The following is a 17,627-nucleotide window of genomic DNA, read 5'->3' as shown; positions in this document are numbered from 1 at the left end:
TTATGACTCAATGCCCCGACCCATGATTGCTTTCTTTGTGTTCCTCTCTGGTCTTAGCAGGATTATGTAACATTTGGGTCCAAACAGTGACACCAAGAGACCAAAACTGGAGGCCAGGATGGCGAATACCTCCACTGCATCTGCATATTTGCCTGGTGAACTAATATAAGCGGGGACAAAGGCCACCCACACAGCACAGAAGATCAGCATGCTGAAAGTGATGAGCTTGGCCTCATTGAAACTATCTGGAAGATTCCTCGCCATGAATGCAAGTAGGAAGCTGAGGATAGCCAACAAGCCAATATAACCCAGTAACACTGCAAAACCAAATGTGGACCCAACTACACACTCATAAACTATTTTGTCATTGTGGTATTGAGTGTTTTTATGAGGAGCTGGTGAAGCTGAGACAAGCCAAGCAGTGCAGATTGCTGCCTGAATAGAAGTAAGAACCGTAACTGTCCCTCTCTGCTGCACAGCACCAAACCACTTGAGACTGGCTCCTCCTGGCTTGGAGGCCTTGAACACAGCCAGAACCACCATGGTTTTCACCAGGATGCATGAGACACAGAGTACAAAGCTGATTCCAAATGCTGCTTGTCTCAGTTGGCATGTCCACAGCCTGGGATGGCCGATGAACAACAGTGAGCAGAGGAAACATAATTTAAGTGATATCAATAGCTGGAAACTCAGTTCTGAATTGTTGGCGCGTACTATAGGGGTGCTGCGATGATAGATTAAGATGCCCAGGACAACAGCACAGATGAATGTGCCCAACAATGTGGTGGCTGTCAGGAAGATACCCAGAGGCTCTTGATAGGAGAGGAACTCTATTTTCTTAGGAACACAGTGGTCACGCTGGGGGCTGGACCAGAAGTCTTCTGGACAACTGGTGCACTCCATGGAGTCTAAGAAAACATGATAGTGTTAAGATTAATGTTTAATTATATCTCCAAACTGCAATATTTAAAACTGAATACCAACCAGTCTCATTGCTGATCTTTCCCTCAGAACAAGGGATACAGTCAAAACAGCACTCAGGTTGCCCCTTCTTTCTGGCCATGCGGGTACCTGGAGGACAGCTCTCACTGCACACTGACCGGGGTGGCTGTAGGGAAAAAAATACACATCTGTTATTGAGTCAAATAGCTATAATGAGCCATGCATGGTACACAAAATAGGTGTCTGAAAAATTAAAGGTAACCTCTTTGGATTCAAAGTTCCAGACGATTTTGTCTTCATCAAGTGTGAGTTCTTCACCTTTGGCTGACTCTTTGACCTCGCCCACATTCTCAACTTTAATTCGTCCATCAGGGAGCCACAGCCAGTTCATGACGTCATATATTGGTAAGGCATCACCATTCTCATCAAATGACACTTGATCACCAAATGGTGTGGTGAAGTTGACCTTTTCCAAGTAATACACAAGCTAAGAATATCAGAATAACGGATAGAGGAAAATAAAAAAGGACAGATGAAAAATCAATTCTATATGACCATGGTGAACACAGTGGTATCTAATCATCAATAATCAACCTGCCTACTGCACCTATGAACATATGAAGATATTAACAATTCCAACAAAGCATTTCCATTAAAGTGAAGTCACTGATATTACTGTATACCCAGTGCGAATACACTCTGTCCTGATAATAGGATTTAGTCACATGAACAGGTGGAGTGTAAACTGATATCCCACCTGCCATAGCTCCAGTCTTTGCAAACTGGCACAGCTGTGTCCATTGAAAGGCCCTCTCCCTGGCACACAGCGCAGCATGTCATCAAGAGCATACGCCAGAGCATACACAGCCTTGTACACGTTATACTCTGGCCTGAGGTTTGAAATGTCCAACAACTCAGTCTCCACACTCTCTAGATCTTCCTGGCCAGTGCATAATTCTCCCCCAGCCTCCACCCAACCTGCTGGAGGTGGTGCAAATCTACACTGAAATGTGTATTCCCAAAACTGATTTACCTGAAATGTATTAAAAACCTTGTGTTATAAATGATGACAACATACTGTATTATTCTTACAAATACCAGATCAGATTGCAATTGTAATGTGAGACACTACAGGCAAAAGCATTGTTTTTTCATGAACTGGTCAATTTAGAAATTTTGGGCTATTTTGCTTCCATAACATGTCTTCTTTCAGACTAGTGGAAAGAAAACATCTAATTGAGGTGTTTATTTTACTGCACTTTGTCTATATGTTTCTGTAGGTTTCTCTTAAATTCACCAAAAGTTATCATTAGATACTAATGCCTCATTTGCATATTTAAACATAACATTTCAGAAAACTTGTAACACAAAAAATAAATGTCCTGGTGTAAGTAATCAACTGGGGAAGTTTCATGGTGATATCTTAGATGTTTAACCCAATTCACCAGGAGTGTCTTCAAAATGTATTGAATTTTACAAGACATATATTTAAAGGCCGTTTTCTCAAAATGAGTTATGTAAACACCTTTGCCTGTAATATATCAACAAAATGAAAAAACAATTTTGAACTCAGAAAACTTGTAATACAAAAAAATGATTGTCCTAATATAAGTAATCAACTGGGGAAGTTTCATGGCGATATATACTGTTTAAATGTTTTACCCTCTTCACCTGGGGTGTCTCCACTTAAACTCACCATGTTATTTCCATAACTGTTGTTGTGTTGTAGGTCAGTATGTATTCTTAACAGGAAGTCCCTGAATCCTGTTATTTCTCCTCGACGGATGGCAATGCCCAGTGTGCCACCCAGGTATGGCATGAGGTGGGGGGTCTGGAGCACAGGAAAAGCAGTCCAGGCCTCACTAGCCATCCACTGCAGGCCTGTCACATTCTGCCTCACCACCTGTGCATTGCATTATAGAAAATATATAAATTCATACAGTGACACAGTTGATGTCTTGTCTTACTCAGGCATACACATGTGAAATCCAGTGTTTTACACAGTATACAGTATATAACTGTAGGTTGTTGTAATTTGTTTGAGTTAGTGATCTCACTCTAATGGCCAGTTATACTGGTTAAAAGCTCCTTTAACAAATAAGATGAGTGATTTATTCAATTAAATCTATTTGCTACAGGACAATATTTCATTGCAACTTAAATATTTCAGTTTAGCAATTAAAACATTAAGTTGTTTAATAATATGAAATTATAATTAAGCTGTTATTCAACCCCAACCTCTTCCATGAGGTTAATCATGTGACTCCCATGTGCAAAGACAATGACCACACGAGCTGTAGATTTCTTCATCAAATCCACAATTCTCCTTAGTTCAGCTGCGTCTTTGCCCCAGGGCAAAACTTCTAAATAGGCCAGACAACCTCCACCAGACTGAGCTAGATCAGATTGGAAGGATCGGGCAGCGTGGAGTCCATAATCATCATCACTGACCAGAAGACCTGTCCAAGTCCAGCCAAAGCGCCTGATAATCTGAATCATAGCACGCACCTAAATAAATACAGATTGGAGGTATTAGTGCACAGGTAAGAATAATTTCTCAGTGATTAACCTGCTAAACTGGTTGCACAATGGACCATGTTTACAGCTCCATCAATGGCACAATGTATTTGACAGGTATTACACAAAAAATATAATATTTCATTGCAGTACAGGGATGCATTTTCATTTAGATGATTGATGGTCACCTGGAAAGCATCGCTTGGGATCGTCCTAAAGAAGGATTGAAACTTTTGCCGGTCACTCAAGCACGAACATGTGGCAAAATAACTCACCTGTGAAAGACACAGACTGTACATCCTAAAAACATTCAAATCCTTCATCGGCTGATTAGTCCAATGTTTACAATTGACTTTGCATTTAAAATTAAAATGCTGCAGCAGAACACAACTTACCATAGGTACTCTGTACAAACCTAAGACAGCGGAGATGGCGATAGAACGTCTAGAGGAAGATTCACCAACAATCCCAAGGACTGAAGGGGTTCCTACACAGGTCTTGTCCAATATAAACTGCTCGTCCTGACCACTGGCTAATGACAATGCTGCACGGAATCCAATTCCTAGGTTGTTGCAGTTATCATAAAGACTGTATCCCAGAGTCACATTAGGTAGCAGGTTGGAGTTTCTGTTGATCTCATCAATAGCAAAGGCCATGGTCTGGGCTTGCCTGAATCCTAGAACATTAAAACTAACAAAAAAATACCATTGTTAGAAAATACAAAATGATACAGTAACTGAGCTGACATGAACGTGTTGCAAAATTACAGATTTTGCAAACAATTAAGCCAGTGGAATAGAAACAATTATTACAATTACAATACAAAGGAGACAAGTGATACTTCCTCCAGTTTCTGCATTTTGCTGTTCCCTGACTGACCTGTGGCAGGTTGGCTGTTGTGGCTCTGAGGTAAAAGACAAGTCCGGAAAGACAGAAAAGAAGTGGGTCTCAAACAGCCCTCCCAGAACCACATCTCCAGCCTTGTGCATCCCATTTAGATGAAACTGTCCCTGTAACCGGCAGGAGGTGGAATGGAGAGGGGAGGACACAGCAGAAGAAAAGTAGGAATACAACAACATGAAGTACATGAGCAAGAGCAAGTTGATATCTAAAAATGCCCACATTACTTTCCTCCTGTTTACTCCTTTTCCGACCCAGTGTCAACCCCTTTTATTGACTTGCAGCATTGTTTAATCTTGCACACCACCCATCAGCGCATACGCAAAAAGTAAGGGCAGGGCCTAATATGCATTTCATTTGAGATTGATTTTGTATTGAGGGTGGAATTAATTTGTGCACTTTTAATAACATCTCACCAAGGCAATTTCATCAACCCTTCCAACCCAATTTGAAGTTGTGATTGACCGCTATGATTGATGTCTACTGAAATTTGCGTGTGATTTGTTGTGTGACAAGAAAACCACATTATACTCACCAATTGCTCAAATTAGCCCTGAGTATGTCCACTAGATGGTAGCAGCAAACCAATACACTGAAATTATACATCTTCCATTGCTCTGTGTCTGTTTCATGGAGGGTTATTGTTATTGACTGGCACCCATAGTAACTTTGCATTAGATATGATCAGTTCGGCAGAAACGTGGTCAAGACAGATTTCTTCATTAGTCTGTGCAATTTGCAATGTTATAGATTTGGTAACTGTATTTTTATGAATACAGGCAGAGACCTATACTTATTTACCTCAACACATTAAGTGAGTGCATGCACATACTTTTCCAGTCAGGATGACTTTACTCAGCTCTATTCCCCCTAAAATGTAGCAGAATATTGCATCCATAAAAACACTGGCTAACCCAAACCCAAGAAAGCATCTTATTTAGGATGCATTCAAGAAAAAGAACAAAATTTACTAAATTTTACTAAATTACAGGCAGAGTTAAATATATGTGAAGTAGATCCCAGGAGAAAATATGTTGTAATTCATACCCAGAACCAAACAATAAGCAAACTCTTAGTACAAAATCAATAGCCTCTTGTATTAAACTACTGATACAAATTAGACATGTCAGCATGTGAAATCACAATCATGGCACTTCAAATCAAATCTTAATTGCAATGCAGGCTTTAGAAAATATAACAGTGAATGCAAAAACACAAAAAGTTACCATTTTTTATGTGTAGTGTTTGGCCATTGCATAGTCATGGTTTCCAGAACTGATAGCAGCTCTGTATCAAAAATCCTGTTTCAACTGTGTTCTGTTTTTTCCTCCATAGTTTTCCTCACGGGCAGGAAAGCATATAGAAAATGAAGGTGGTATTGCAGTTCATGGATGATCTAGGATTATGTTCTTTTTTTAAGGTTGAGTGATCATTTATAATTGCTACATTGAAACAATCAAACATCTGTCACAGGGAGATACAGTTGTTTAATCACTTGATCCAGTATTGCACGTTTATTTATTATGGGTTTTATCATGTGTGTACATGCATTTCTTATATTGTTTTTATTGATGTTGTGGTGTTGCATGTTTGCCCATTTTATTATTGCATGGGTTTTTATATTTTATATCTGGTTTTACTGTGTTTTTAACTGAAATGGATTATGGATCAAGATGATTTAACTGGTGAGAAACAGCTGTGACTAATTGACTGACATACCCCTGCCAGCTCCGGATTGGCACACAGAGAGGCTGTGCCTCTTTTTAAGTTGATTGTGGACAGGTGTGCAGGAGGAAGGAACAAAGGTAGAGAACCAGCAGGAACGAGGAAGCAGAGCTGGACACGCGAGTTTGGGACCGCGACAGCTTCACCGGTACGTTTTACCGCAGGAACACGGGCCGACTGAGTGACAGGGCGGCCAGGACGAGGGAATAGACAAACTGCTGCAGGACGAGCTAGACGGGAGGGAAAAGACTTGGTTCAACGCCTACTAAAAGCTAAGTAGAGGAAAGTGAACAAAGCAATCTCTGGTGTGTGTTTGTAAGCCGCTACTGTGTGTGTGCTGGCCACTGAGGTTCACGTTTTCTCTCCGTAGCGCCTACGACGGACGAGGGCGCAGCAGAGCTCCAGGGCCAGAGTAGAGGAGCCGACGGCCTCAGTACCCCTCTTCCCCCCTTGACATCTTAAGAGTAAAATACTCCCCTTTCTTGAACTATTAATTGCCTGCTGTGCAACTGGACTTTGCACCCCCATTTTAAGGACATTTTATTGTAGTTTTATTTCAATTGCCACTATTTTAACTAGTTTTATTTCTGTTTTATGTTGACAATTTTAGCAGTTTAAATAAATATTTTAAACTGATTATTTCGTATTGGCTCTTTCTTAACAGTGGAAACACTTTTTAATTGCTGGTATCCAAAATAAGAACCTCACACTTTTGTGACACATCCAAATTTACAATGGCCATTTTCATGGAATTTGGTTGAAATTTGTTTTGCTTACCACTTTTTGAATGTAAGGCGGATATGGGTATTTTGTTATTGCAGTTGGGGTATGTCTCAATGAGCTTCAGCTTCAAAATCATATGCTCGATGAGCTTCAGCTTCAACCCCCAAAAGGGAGCTTCATGTGGCAAGGTGGGAGTGGGCTTCTCTGGTGTCACTCAGGTGATTGTGGATATAGCTGTTGGTAAGCTAGTGATGACCAGTGGCCAAAGATTTTGATGGTGTAGTCAGAAATTCCTTGCCTGAATCCAGTGGATGCGGAATGAGTGACCTGGAAATACCTGACCTGGACAAAATTTTGTGAAGATGGTGGTGTACCAGAGACGTGTTGCAACTCTGCCTGACTCGGTGGTGAAAAAGGGGTCCTGTGAAGAAGCGTGGTCACCTACTCTACAGTTTTGGATAGACTCAAATACAAACTTAGGCAGAGTAAAAATATGGAAAGAGAGAGGTCAAGGTGGTAAGACCTTTGTTTGAGACTGAAGACAAGGATGTCCGTGGTGTGGATGGAAATGTCGGAAAGGCCCGTATGCTGAGATTGGTCATAGAGTTGAGTCGATTGAAGAGGATAGGTATCCTGTGCGAAGGGTTTGGATGCATCAGTTGAGGAGGTCTGCTGTTTGGGGTAAGCATTCAGGTGCGAGTTAATGCACTGCCTTTTGTAGTCCATTGATGTGAGGGAGAGAAATGGGTTGAGGTGGTGGAGCTCTAGTGAGCAGTTTAACAAAGAATAAATGAATACTGCTGATGTAAACTTGGATGGTGGATATTCTGACTTTGAGAAGTGAATGGGCAGGAGTGATAAAACTGGTAAAGGATATGAAGTCAAGGGAGGGTAATATAAAAGCTTTGAAACTGCTCCATCCTGATAGCAAGGCTATCTTGGCATGTGGTGATCCCTGGAGAAGCTGTGGGTTCAGTTGAAGATGGTGGCTGAAAATGGTGGAACCTTTGCTGGATGGGAAACTGAGTCTGTCACCAAGGACTTGAATTTCAGAAAGGAGAAAAGGTACATGGAGTCAGCAATGGAAATTGTGGAGCCTGGAACATGGGAGGTTATTGTCTGTGTGAATAAGGATGACCTTTTTGGACCACTCATGTATGGTATAGACTGCAATGACAATGGAGTTCAGCTTGTAAAGCACCCAGGAAGGAAAGTGATATCATGTTTTATTTTTATTTTTTTTCATCTTTCAATCTCAGGGTTTTGTAAAAAAAAAAAAAAGATCAGACAAAATGACAATAATAGTGTAAGACCATTTTTTTTTATTTAAGTTATTTATTTTTTATAGTTTTGTTTGTTGTATATAAAATACTGAGTAGATTAGATTAATTGATACATTTGATGTATGATTTTATGACTTGTTGGTTCCTCGACCCGTGATTGCTTTCTTTGTGTTCCTCTCTGGTCTCAGAAGATTTACGTAACATTTTGGGTCCAAACAGTGCCACCGAGAGACCAAAACTGGAGGCCAGGATGGCAAATACCTCTACTGCATCTGCATATTTGCCCGGGGAGTTGACATGAGCCGGGACAAAGGCCACCCACACAGCACAGAAGATCAGCATGCTGAAAGTGATGAGCTTGGCCTCATTGAAGTTGTCTGAAAGATTTTTTGCCAGAAATGCTAACAGGAAGCTGAGGATAGCCAGTAAGCCAATATAGGCCAGTAACACTGCAAAACCAACTGTGGATCCGACTACACATTCATAAACTATCTTGTCATTGTGGTATTGAGTATTTTTATGAGGAGTTGGTGAAGCAGAGACAATCCAAGCAGTGCAGATTGCTGCCTGAATGCATGTAAGAACTAAAACTGTCCCTCTCTGCTGCACAGCACCAAACCACTTGAGACTGGCTCCACCTCCTGGCTTGGAGGACTTGAATACAGCCAGAACCACCATGGTTTTCACCAGAATACATGAGACAGAAAGCACTAAGCTGATCCCAAATGCTGCATGCCTCAGTTGGCACTTTCACAGCCTGGGACGGACTATAAACAGCAGAGAACACAGGAAACATAATTTGAGTGACACCGAAAGCAGAAAACTCAGTTCTGAATTGTTGGCGCGTACCATGGGTGTACTGCGATGAAAGATGAAGATGCCCAGGACAACAGCACAGATAAAGGTTCCCAGCAATGAGATGCTTGTCAAGCAGATACCTAAAGGCTCTTGATAGGAGAGGAGCTCTGTTTTCTTAGGAACACAGTGGTCACGCTGGGGGCTGGACCAGAAGTCCTCTGGACAACTGGTGCACTCCATGGAGTCTAACAAAAAGGGGAAGATAGTGAAATACATACTTACTGTACAAAATATCCTTAAAGCAAAACAGAAATATGAACACCCACCAGTTTCATTGCTGATCTTTCCCTCAGAACAAGGGATGCAGTCAAAACAGGTTCCCCCTTCTTTCTGCAAACTGACTGGGGTGGCTGTAGGGAGAAAAACAAATCTGTCATTCTTTATCATGATATACTGCTAAGATTTACAATAAAGGAGATGTGTCTGAAATAGCAGGAATAACCTCTTCCGATTGAAAGTTCCAGAAGATTTTGTCTTCATCAATTGTGAGTTCTTCACCTTTGGCTGACTCTTTAACTTCGCCCACAGTCTGAACTCTAGTTTTTCCATCAGGAAGCCACAGCCAGTTCACAATATCATATATTGGTAAGGCATCACCATTCTCATCAAATGACACTTGATCACCAAATGGTGTGGTGAAGTTGACCTTTTGCAAATAATGTAAAAGCTGCAAATGGATAATAGAAATATAAAGTTTGAGAAACTCCAAGATGGATTTTTATTTTGTTTAACTAGTTGAACAGCAGTCATTACAGTCACAAAACAAAATTAAGATTTGTTTCCTCATGCTATGTTTAGTATTAAATATTTTACTTTTGAAAGAAAATAATGAAATGTAGCCAATGATGATCAAAAGATGAAGAATAATTAACATGGTGAAATTATTCCCTAATTGTTCAAACTTCTTTCAGAATCTGCATGTGACCTCTCCCCTACTAAATGGTGAAATATACTTAATTTACAACCGGCCTGGTTAAGCTTACAGAGGAGAAACAACCAAAATGTAGAACCCATCCTGACCATTTGAGAAGGTTTATTGAAGTATGTGTTAAAGGCCCTGAAATCTGTTTTTCTTCCCAAAGACTCAGAGAATTGGTGAAGACCAACCAGTAAGACTTTATGAACTGATGATGAGAATCAAATTGAATGTAATTCTGCCATTAAAATGTACATTAATTAATATGCAATGTTTAACTAATCATCTGAAAGAGCTCTCAAACAGAACTTGAGAAACAATATGAAGATAGAAAGGAATTTTAAGTCATCAACTTCCTCGGTTTTATGACTCTCTACATTCCTGAGACAAACTCACAGTCACACAAACAGACATACAAACTGTGAATAAGACTAAATGAAACTGATATTAAACGCCTACTCATCTGACGTCCCGTTTGGATCCGCGGGGTCTCACTGTGCTCCTAATGTGAATAGATGGGCAGACGCGAGAGTTTGTCTGCATCGCGGCATGGAAAAGGCTTCTGTGCTCTACTGTATTCTGTTGGTAAAACTGTATTTTATCAAATATATCTTATTTATAGACAACATATCTACATACTATCAGACAAGGCACAGGAAATGCAATATTATCATACCGTCAGAGATGTGTCTGTGTTTTTGTTCTGGTGCTTTGCACGGAACTGACACCCACCCACCCGCTCGCTCACACTGAAAAAAGTGCAACGGCTGTGTCATTCATTTAAAGTGCATTTTTATATTGGTCTAATTGAAAATCATGGTTTCTGGTTTAAACCAGTTTTTTTCACTTTGCTTTAAAGCAAATAATACTCCCCCTGGAGTAAAGTAAAGCAATAATTTAACTCAAATAGTATTTTCACTTCAAACCAGAGATTTTCATGTCACGTGACCACATGACGTCACATCAGCTCGCTCCTTCGTGAAGTTTGCTGTCCGCCATTACCTCGCTTCAACAGAGAGGACGACTGCTGTTCAAGAAAACTCTTTTAAACAAGGTAAGAATAAGAAATTGTGTTGTTTTTAGGGGCACATGTGTTTTCCGTGTACATTTATGGTTAGTGGCAGGATGGACAACTATTTTACACTCTCTTGTATTTTGCGCGGTTGTTAGCTAACACTAGCTAAACCAGGTTATCTGCTTTAATGTGTCATGTAGAGAGAAACCTTTCTTTACCAACGCTTCACACGTGCAAAGTCAATACTGGAGCTAATGTTGTTAGCTAAAGTCATTTTCTCCGGACATTGTCCGGAGTTCACATGTGAAAAGTGCTCGGGAGAGGCATGGCTGTTATAACGGGAGACCGGGAGAAGGGTAGAGGGCCGGCGGGTCTGGACATGTTTCTACCAGGGCGGGGCTGGGCTCCTCCGCCGCTCTCACACACAGAGACACACAGAGACACAGAGAGCTGCAGCAGCAGAGCCAGGTGAGGAGGACTAGGTGAAACTCCGCGGACACTTTAACGTTACTGAATTGACGACCATAATGAACGTTACTGTAAGTGTCATAAACCTTTGGAGTAAAAACGAAATCAATTTATTAAAACTTGTGTTTAACAAACAAAACGTAATTTGACAGAGGTGACGCACGTTCACCGGCCGTCTCTCATCCACAGCCGGTCTGTTTACTGCCTCAGCTCGCTGTCTGGTTACTGCATGGAACCTCGTTTATTTTAAAAGTTAGGTATCCCATGTCTGAAAAGGCCAGAAAAACCATGCAGCTCCCCCAGACCCCCACCTCCCTCTATCAGGGTACCCTCCAGACCCCCACCTCCCTCTATCAGGGTACCCTCCAGACCCCCACCTCCCTCCATCAGGGTACCCTCCAAGCAGTGAATCTGCTCAGATTAGCAACACAGGGAGGGATTGATAGTACGACAGGTGAATGACAATTTTCTGTGCCCTACACATTTTTTAATCCAGAGTTACCGTTTTGCTAAGAGGAATATGTTAGTTTATATGGTGACTTTGCTCTTTTTGCTCTTGAAACAACATGTTGTAATATAAATATTGTGAACTCATATGAATATTACTTTTCCTCTTTTTAAGCATAATCAAAAATGATGAGAATGGATTGAGTACTAGACAGTGAGTATCGATTAAAGAGGAAGCATTCATATCCCATTCTCTCATCTGTCAGTATAATGCAGTATACTGTAATACCACCAGTATGTCTAAGGCCTAATTAATAAATTAGAGTCTGTAGTGACAATTATGGACAATGCTAACTATCCCAACAAAAAATTAAATGTGAAATCTCACCTATTGCTTTGTGTTTACAGGTTTGCTGTTGTTTCCTGAAAAGGTCACAGTTTAGCCACATTGCCGAATTTGGTAAGTCCCAAAATGAACAACAGTGAACATCATTTTCATGTATGTTTAAATAGGAATGACAAACCCAAAATAGAAATGCAGCACTTTAGAGAATAGCTTTGTACTTACCACAGATGTATAGGCCTACTTACTAATGCAGAATGTAAATGTAATTTTAATAATTTCAGTTGAATTAGTAATGTAGTGGAAATTACATGTCAGTATGAACATTTATTTGCAGGTTCACTTCATATCAGTATTTTTACATGTTTTATCTATTATTATATTTCAAGAATTATAAACACAAATAACCTAAAATCAAAACAAATATCAAGAAGTTACCTACCCAATGTAATATAAGTTAATTTTACCAGACAATAACAATAAATAAATACAATGGTCAGTAATTTCATGCAGTTTTAAATATCCTTAAAAACTGATCTAAGATATTAAAAAGAAAGACAGAATGATTGCAGTTATCATGCCAAAAAAGAAATCACTATGTTTTTTTGTGTCTCATACAGAGTTAACTTATTCACCTATTCCAGCTTTTGAATTATTGCAGAGTATGTGCAGATTTTCAGGATGGTGTGAGCAATTCAAAAGATTTATGGAGACAAATAATTATACCTCTAGTAAGAGTTACAAGTTTAAATACTAGTAACATGAAATTAATATATACTCGCTTTAAAAGGCGTTGCCTTCCTGCTGAAGAAGTTACTGACAACAAACATAACTGTTTCCATAAATCAAATGCAAATATACCATGCTTCATTTTTTTCTCTTTCCTAGTCTTCCGATGAATGTGGGAATGCAAAGACTGTGGTACTTCTGTTTCACGAAGATCTGAGCTTCTTAAACATTATAAGCTTGAACACAGACATTATGGACGCCGCCATTCCTATCCGTGCATCTATTTCAACTGTCCATGTACCTGCAAGACTTGGAATGCACTTTTGAACCACTTGTCAAGATGTCATCAGACACCCTCACAAACTGAACTGACCACATTTAAATGTCTCTTATGCAATTGCAATCAGCGTTTGACTTTAAAAAACTATTTTCAACATATAGCACAGCATCTGAAAAACAGTGAAACAGTTGTTTGTGTGTTTCAGGGGTGTTCGTACAAAACAAATATTTATGGTTCGTTTCGAACTCACAGAAGCAGAAGTCATAAGGATTGTTCAGTAAATGACTTAAAGCCTGGAATACTTGAAAAACAGGGGTCAAGCTTAGGTCTTTCTGTTGAAAGTAATGATTCTGACAGTATCCAGATTGACAGTGTTGGTACTGAGCCCTCAGATGATTTAAGTACAGAGGACTTGGGTGATTCTAGTTATGATGTTCAGGATTTAAATGACTTGCCACGTAATGTTGAGCTCAAAGTTGCCTCTCTCTTACTGAAGCTAGAACATATTTATCTTGTTTCTAGTGTGGCTGTTGATGAACTTTTGCAAGAGTTTGACTATTTAATAAGCACTGCTTCTGTCCCTCTTGTCCATCAAACCATAGCTCAGCATTTACAGAATGGTAACTGTCTAGTAGATGAAACTGTTCTGCAAGAGCTAGCATCTACTCTTTGTAAGTCCAATCCAATTTCAGCTTGTTTTGGTGGTCGTGGCCCACTTTCCACTGCCTAGAAGCGAAAGACGTACTACAAAAAACATTTTAATATTGTAGAATCTATAGAATTTGTGCTTGACTCCCAAAACAGAAAATCCTTTCAATACATCTCTGTACTAAAATCTTTACAGCAGATCCTAAGTTGTCAAACCTTTTTGGATAAAGCAATCAATTTGAAATCTCCCCATCAAATTCAATCTGATAAAATTCAGTATGAATCCTTTTATGATGGTATTAATTACAAAGAAAATTTGCAGTTGTCAAAGGAGTGTGCTATTTCACTTATTTTGTATGTAGATGATTTTGAAATCTGTAATCCCCTCGGCACCTCCAGAAAAAAGCATAAAATCTTTGGGGTATATTGGACATTGGGGAACTTACCTGCTAGTTGTCACTCATCACTGTCTAATATATATTTAGCTGCGCTTATTCGTAGTGAGGATGTAAAGTGCTATGGGTATGACCGTGTATTGAAGCCCTTAGTAGATGATCTTATTACATTACAACAACAAGGACTGTTTATTGCCAAGTTGGGGAAAACCGTGAAAGGCTTTGTTCATTGTGTAGTAGCAGACAATCTCGGTGCCCACAGTATCGCAGGTTTCTTGGAAAGTTTTTCAGGGAAATATGTTTGCAGATTTTGTACAGCAGAAAATGTAGACATTCAAACAAAGGAAGTCAAGTCAGGAGAATTTTGTCTAAGAAGCAAGGACATTCATACTTCTCATCTTAAAGCTATTGAAGAAAATTCATTAGCTAGTCATTTTGGTGTAAAAAGGAAGTGTGTGCTGTCAGAAAATCTGTCATATTTCAGTGTGCCGCAGAGTTTTCCCCCAGATATAGCTCATGATCTCTTTGAAGGAATTATCCCTGTTGAGATTGCTCTTTGTCTTACTGTGTTAATTTCTAAAAAATATTTTACATTAGCCAATTTGAATGAAGCAATAACAACATTTCCATTTAAGTGGACTGATAAGACAAACCGTCCCCATCTGGTGCCCCTCACCTACACTACGAAGAGAACAATTGGCGGAAATGCACATGAGAATTGGAGCCTGTTGAGATTTCTTCCTCTCTTGATCGGAACCAAAGTTCCTTCAAACGAACCAGCGTGGCAAGTCCTCTGTGAATTAAAGGACATTGTAGAACTTGCTGTTGCACCTTTTCACACTGAGGACTCTATCTCTTATCTGGACTTCAAGATATCTGAACACAGGACAGTATTCAAAGAAGTTTTCCCCCATGAAAGAATTCTGCCCAAACATCATTACTTGGAGCATTATCCGTGGTTGATACGCCAGTTTGGCCCCCTTGTTGCACTATGGACTATAAGATTTGAGGCAAAACATAGCTTCTTCAAAAGAGTAATCCGTCATACAAACTGTTACAAAAATGTACTGTATTCATTAGCTCAAAGGCACCAATTTCAGACTGCATATAACCTGCACATGTGTGGATTTTCTAAGCCATCTTTGGAGGTTACTGATGTTTCAACACTTCCCCTTGATGTTATTAATGAGGATATTGCACTGGCAGTGAAACAGAAACACCCACATATGGACACTGTGAACCTTGCAAAAAATGTATCCTACAACGGCTTCAGCTATAGGATTGGAATGGTGGTGGCCCATGGATCGCTGGCTGGACTTCCAGAGTTTTGTGAAATAGTTCATATGATTGTTCTACAAGAGACACTTATTTTCATTGTCAAAAAAGTGGATGCCTGGTACCTGGAACATTATCGAGCTTATGACTTGGTCATATCAACTACTAGACAACTAAGGCTTGTTGGGGTGCATGAACTGACAGATCCCTACCCTCTGGTTCATTACATGGTTGGTGGACGGCGCCTCATCTCTCTGAAGAGATACATACATGCATAAGGTTGTATATATGTATGGGTGTGTGGTTGGAAATGTAGAAATTTTCAAAAATGTTTTTATTTTATTTTATCAGTGTCTATTTAATTGTCAGACAATGCACCCTCTTTTTAACCTATAATCAAAATAGACAGATTTGTTATAGTGTATGATACAACTGTGCAATAGACTAACAACTTATATACTGTATTTCTTAGCTTAATAGCTTTGCATTTAGAAAATGTATTGTGCATCAGAGATTTCCTAAAATAGTTCCCGGTAAAATTATGTATAAATTATATAGTATCCTGTGTATAATATTGTGAAAAGGAAGAATTGTGAATCAATGAATTTGTGAATATGAATGAGATGTAAGTTAATGTCCGATTTTGCACTCCAACTAACACTACTGTTTTTATTCTTACTTTTACTAGATCCTTTTGGATGGGCTGCCATGGCCGTGAAAAGGCCAGCCAAGTTGCGCATTATTCTGAATCCTGATGACACCAGGAAGCTAATTCTGCCTGATGGAATTCCAGAGACGGTGGAGCAGCTTATGGATGAAGTCAGGAAAGTGTGTGGGTTAAATGCAAATTTTAGACTGCAGTACCAAGACAGAGACTTTGGAGATGCACTAGTGAACTTGACATCTACTGCGGAACTTGAGGATTTTGCAACTGTCAAGGTCGTCCCCATAACTGATGATTGCAGCCAAGAATTAATTCTCAATGTCTGTGAGGATTTAGTGTCAACTCAATCAGATGACACAGAGCTCCTGTCCACACCCTCCAGCACTGTCTCTACAAGAACTCAGATGTGGCCAAGAGAATTTCCAATACCAACATTCTCCTATGACACTGAACTGCAGTTAGAAAAGGGAAATGCCGTGTATAGGTCTAACAAGACAAGGTTGACACTAAGTTCGAAAATAAAGTCAGATATTCTGGAAAAGGTAGCTGAAGAGATATTCAAGTACAAAGCCTACCCAATAGATGCTGACTTCAGTGACGTTGCCGAAGCACTAATCAAGAAACATCCATGCCTCTCTGAACCTGGTTCATACAACGGTTGCTACGGGTGGAAGCAGCGGCTGAAGACAAAAATGGGCAACTACCGAACTCAGCTCAAGGGCATCGGGTGTTCTGAATTACTTGCAAATTCATTGAAGTCCAAAGCTCCAGACGATGCATTGGCAGCAAAAAAAGTAAAGAGACCTAGGAGAGGAGAGGCCAACCACATACCTGACATTCCAACTGGAGAGACCCCTGAAAAATTAGAAAATGAGAGACTGACACTTTTAAGCGAAGTGAAGAAGCGAAACAACCGTGCAGTGATAAAGGACAAAATGGACAAGACCTTTTCACTGCGAAGACAGGACATTGTGGGAAAAGAATCAGGAGTGGAAGAGTTGAAAGAGAGATGGCCTGCATTGTTCACAATGGATGAGGTAAGTAACTTCAGTGGTGGCCTGTAAAGTAAATGATATTATCCCCTATCATAAGAAACCTACTTGATGTCAAAAATAAGATTTCACACACCACACCGCTGTAATGTAACATGTAATGTAAGAACATTTGCATGTGCTATTTTGTTTTTTAAAGATTAATGCTGAATTCATGAGGATCACAACTGTTCCACTTCAACCGCGATTCCTGGCGTCCTTGGACAAGCACCACAGCAAGCTGATTGACATCATCAGAAACAAGGGAGGAGTTGTCAGGGAGAAGACCCGGAACATACTGAAAGTTCTTGATCAAGTATGTGCCTTATATCACATAAATAGTAACATTGTAAATAGAAGCAATAGTGCTCATCTTGTCAACACATTTGATTGTGGAGTTAGATTACACATTGGAAGATGTACTACGTTTATCTTCTCAGTTTGACGGGCCTTTTAACTGGTTTGCTC

The 17,627-nt window shown here is 39.8% G+C and overlaps 1 protein-coding gene and 1 long non-coding RNA gene across 2 annotated transcripts; one reads left to right on the top strand and one right to left on the bottom strand.

The window, feature by feature from the left end:
* Positions 1–4,511, bottom strand: LOC141770792 (extracellular calcium-sensing receptor-like). The gene is made up of 9 exons (XM_074640637.1): positions 4,339–4,511; positions 3,855–4,149; positions 3,648–3,734; positions 3,181–3,450; positions 2,639–2,845; positions 1,700–1,975; positions 1,205–1,429; positions 985–1,108; positions 1–908 (listed from the first exon to the last, which is right to left on the bottom strand). Exons 1-9 carry the CDS (start codon positions 4,446–4,448, stop codon positions 1–3), a joined length of 2,502 nt encoding a protein of 833 aa, XP_074496738.1. The 5' UTR covers positions 4,449–4,511.
* Positions 4,512–10,695: 6,184 nt separating this feature from the next.
* Positions 10,696–16,599, top strand: LOC141770791 (uncharacterized). Its single transcript, XR_012594624.1, has 3 exons — positions 10,696–10,918; positions 12,203–12,254; positions 16,153–16,599. It is a non-coding gene; the product is annotated as an uncharacterized LOC141770791 (long non-coding RNA).
* The last annotated feature ends 1,028 nt before the right edge of the window (positions 16,600–17,627 follow it).

The sequence above is a fragment of the Sebastes fasciatus genome, chromosome 7, assembly GCF_043250625.1.
Source record: "Sebastes fasciatus isolate fSebFas1 chromosome 7, fSebFas1.pri, whole genome shotgun sequence".
NCBI lineage: Eukaryota > Metazoa > Chordata > Actinopteri > Perciformes > Sebastidae > Sebastes > Sebastes fasciatus.
Note: the sequence above shows the minus strand (reverse complement) of the source record. Positions and strands in the feature narration are given on the sequence as shown.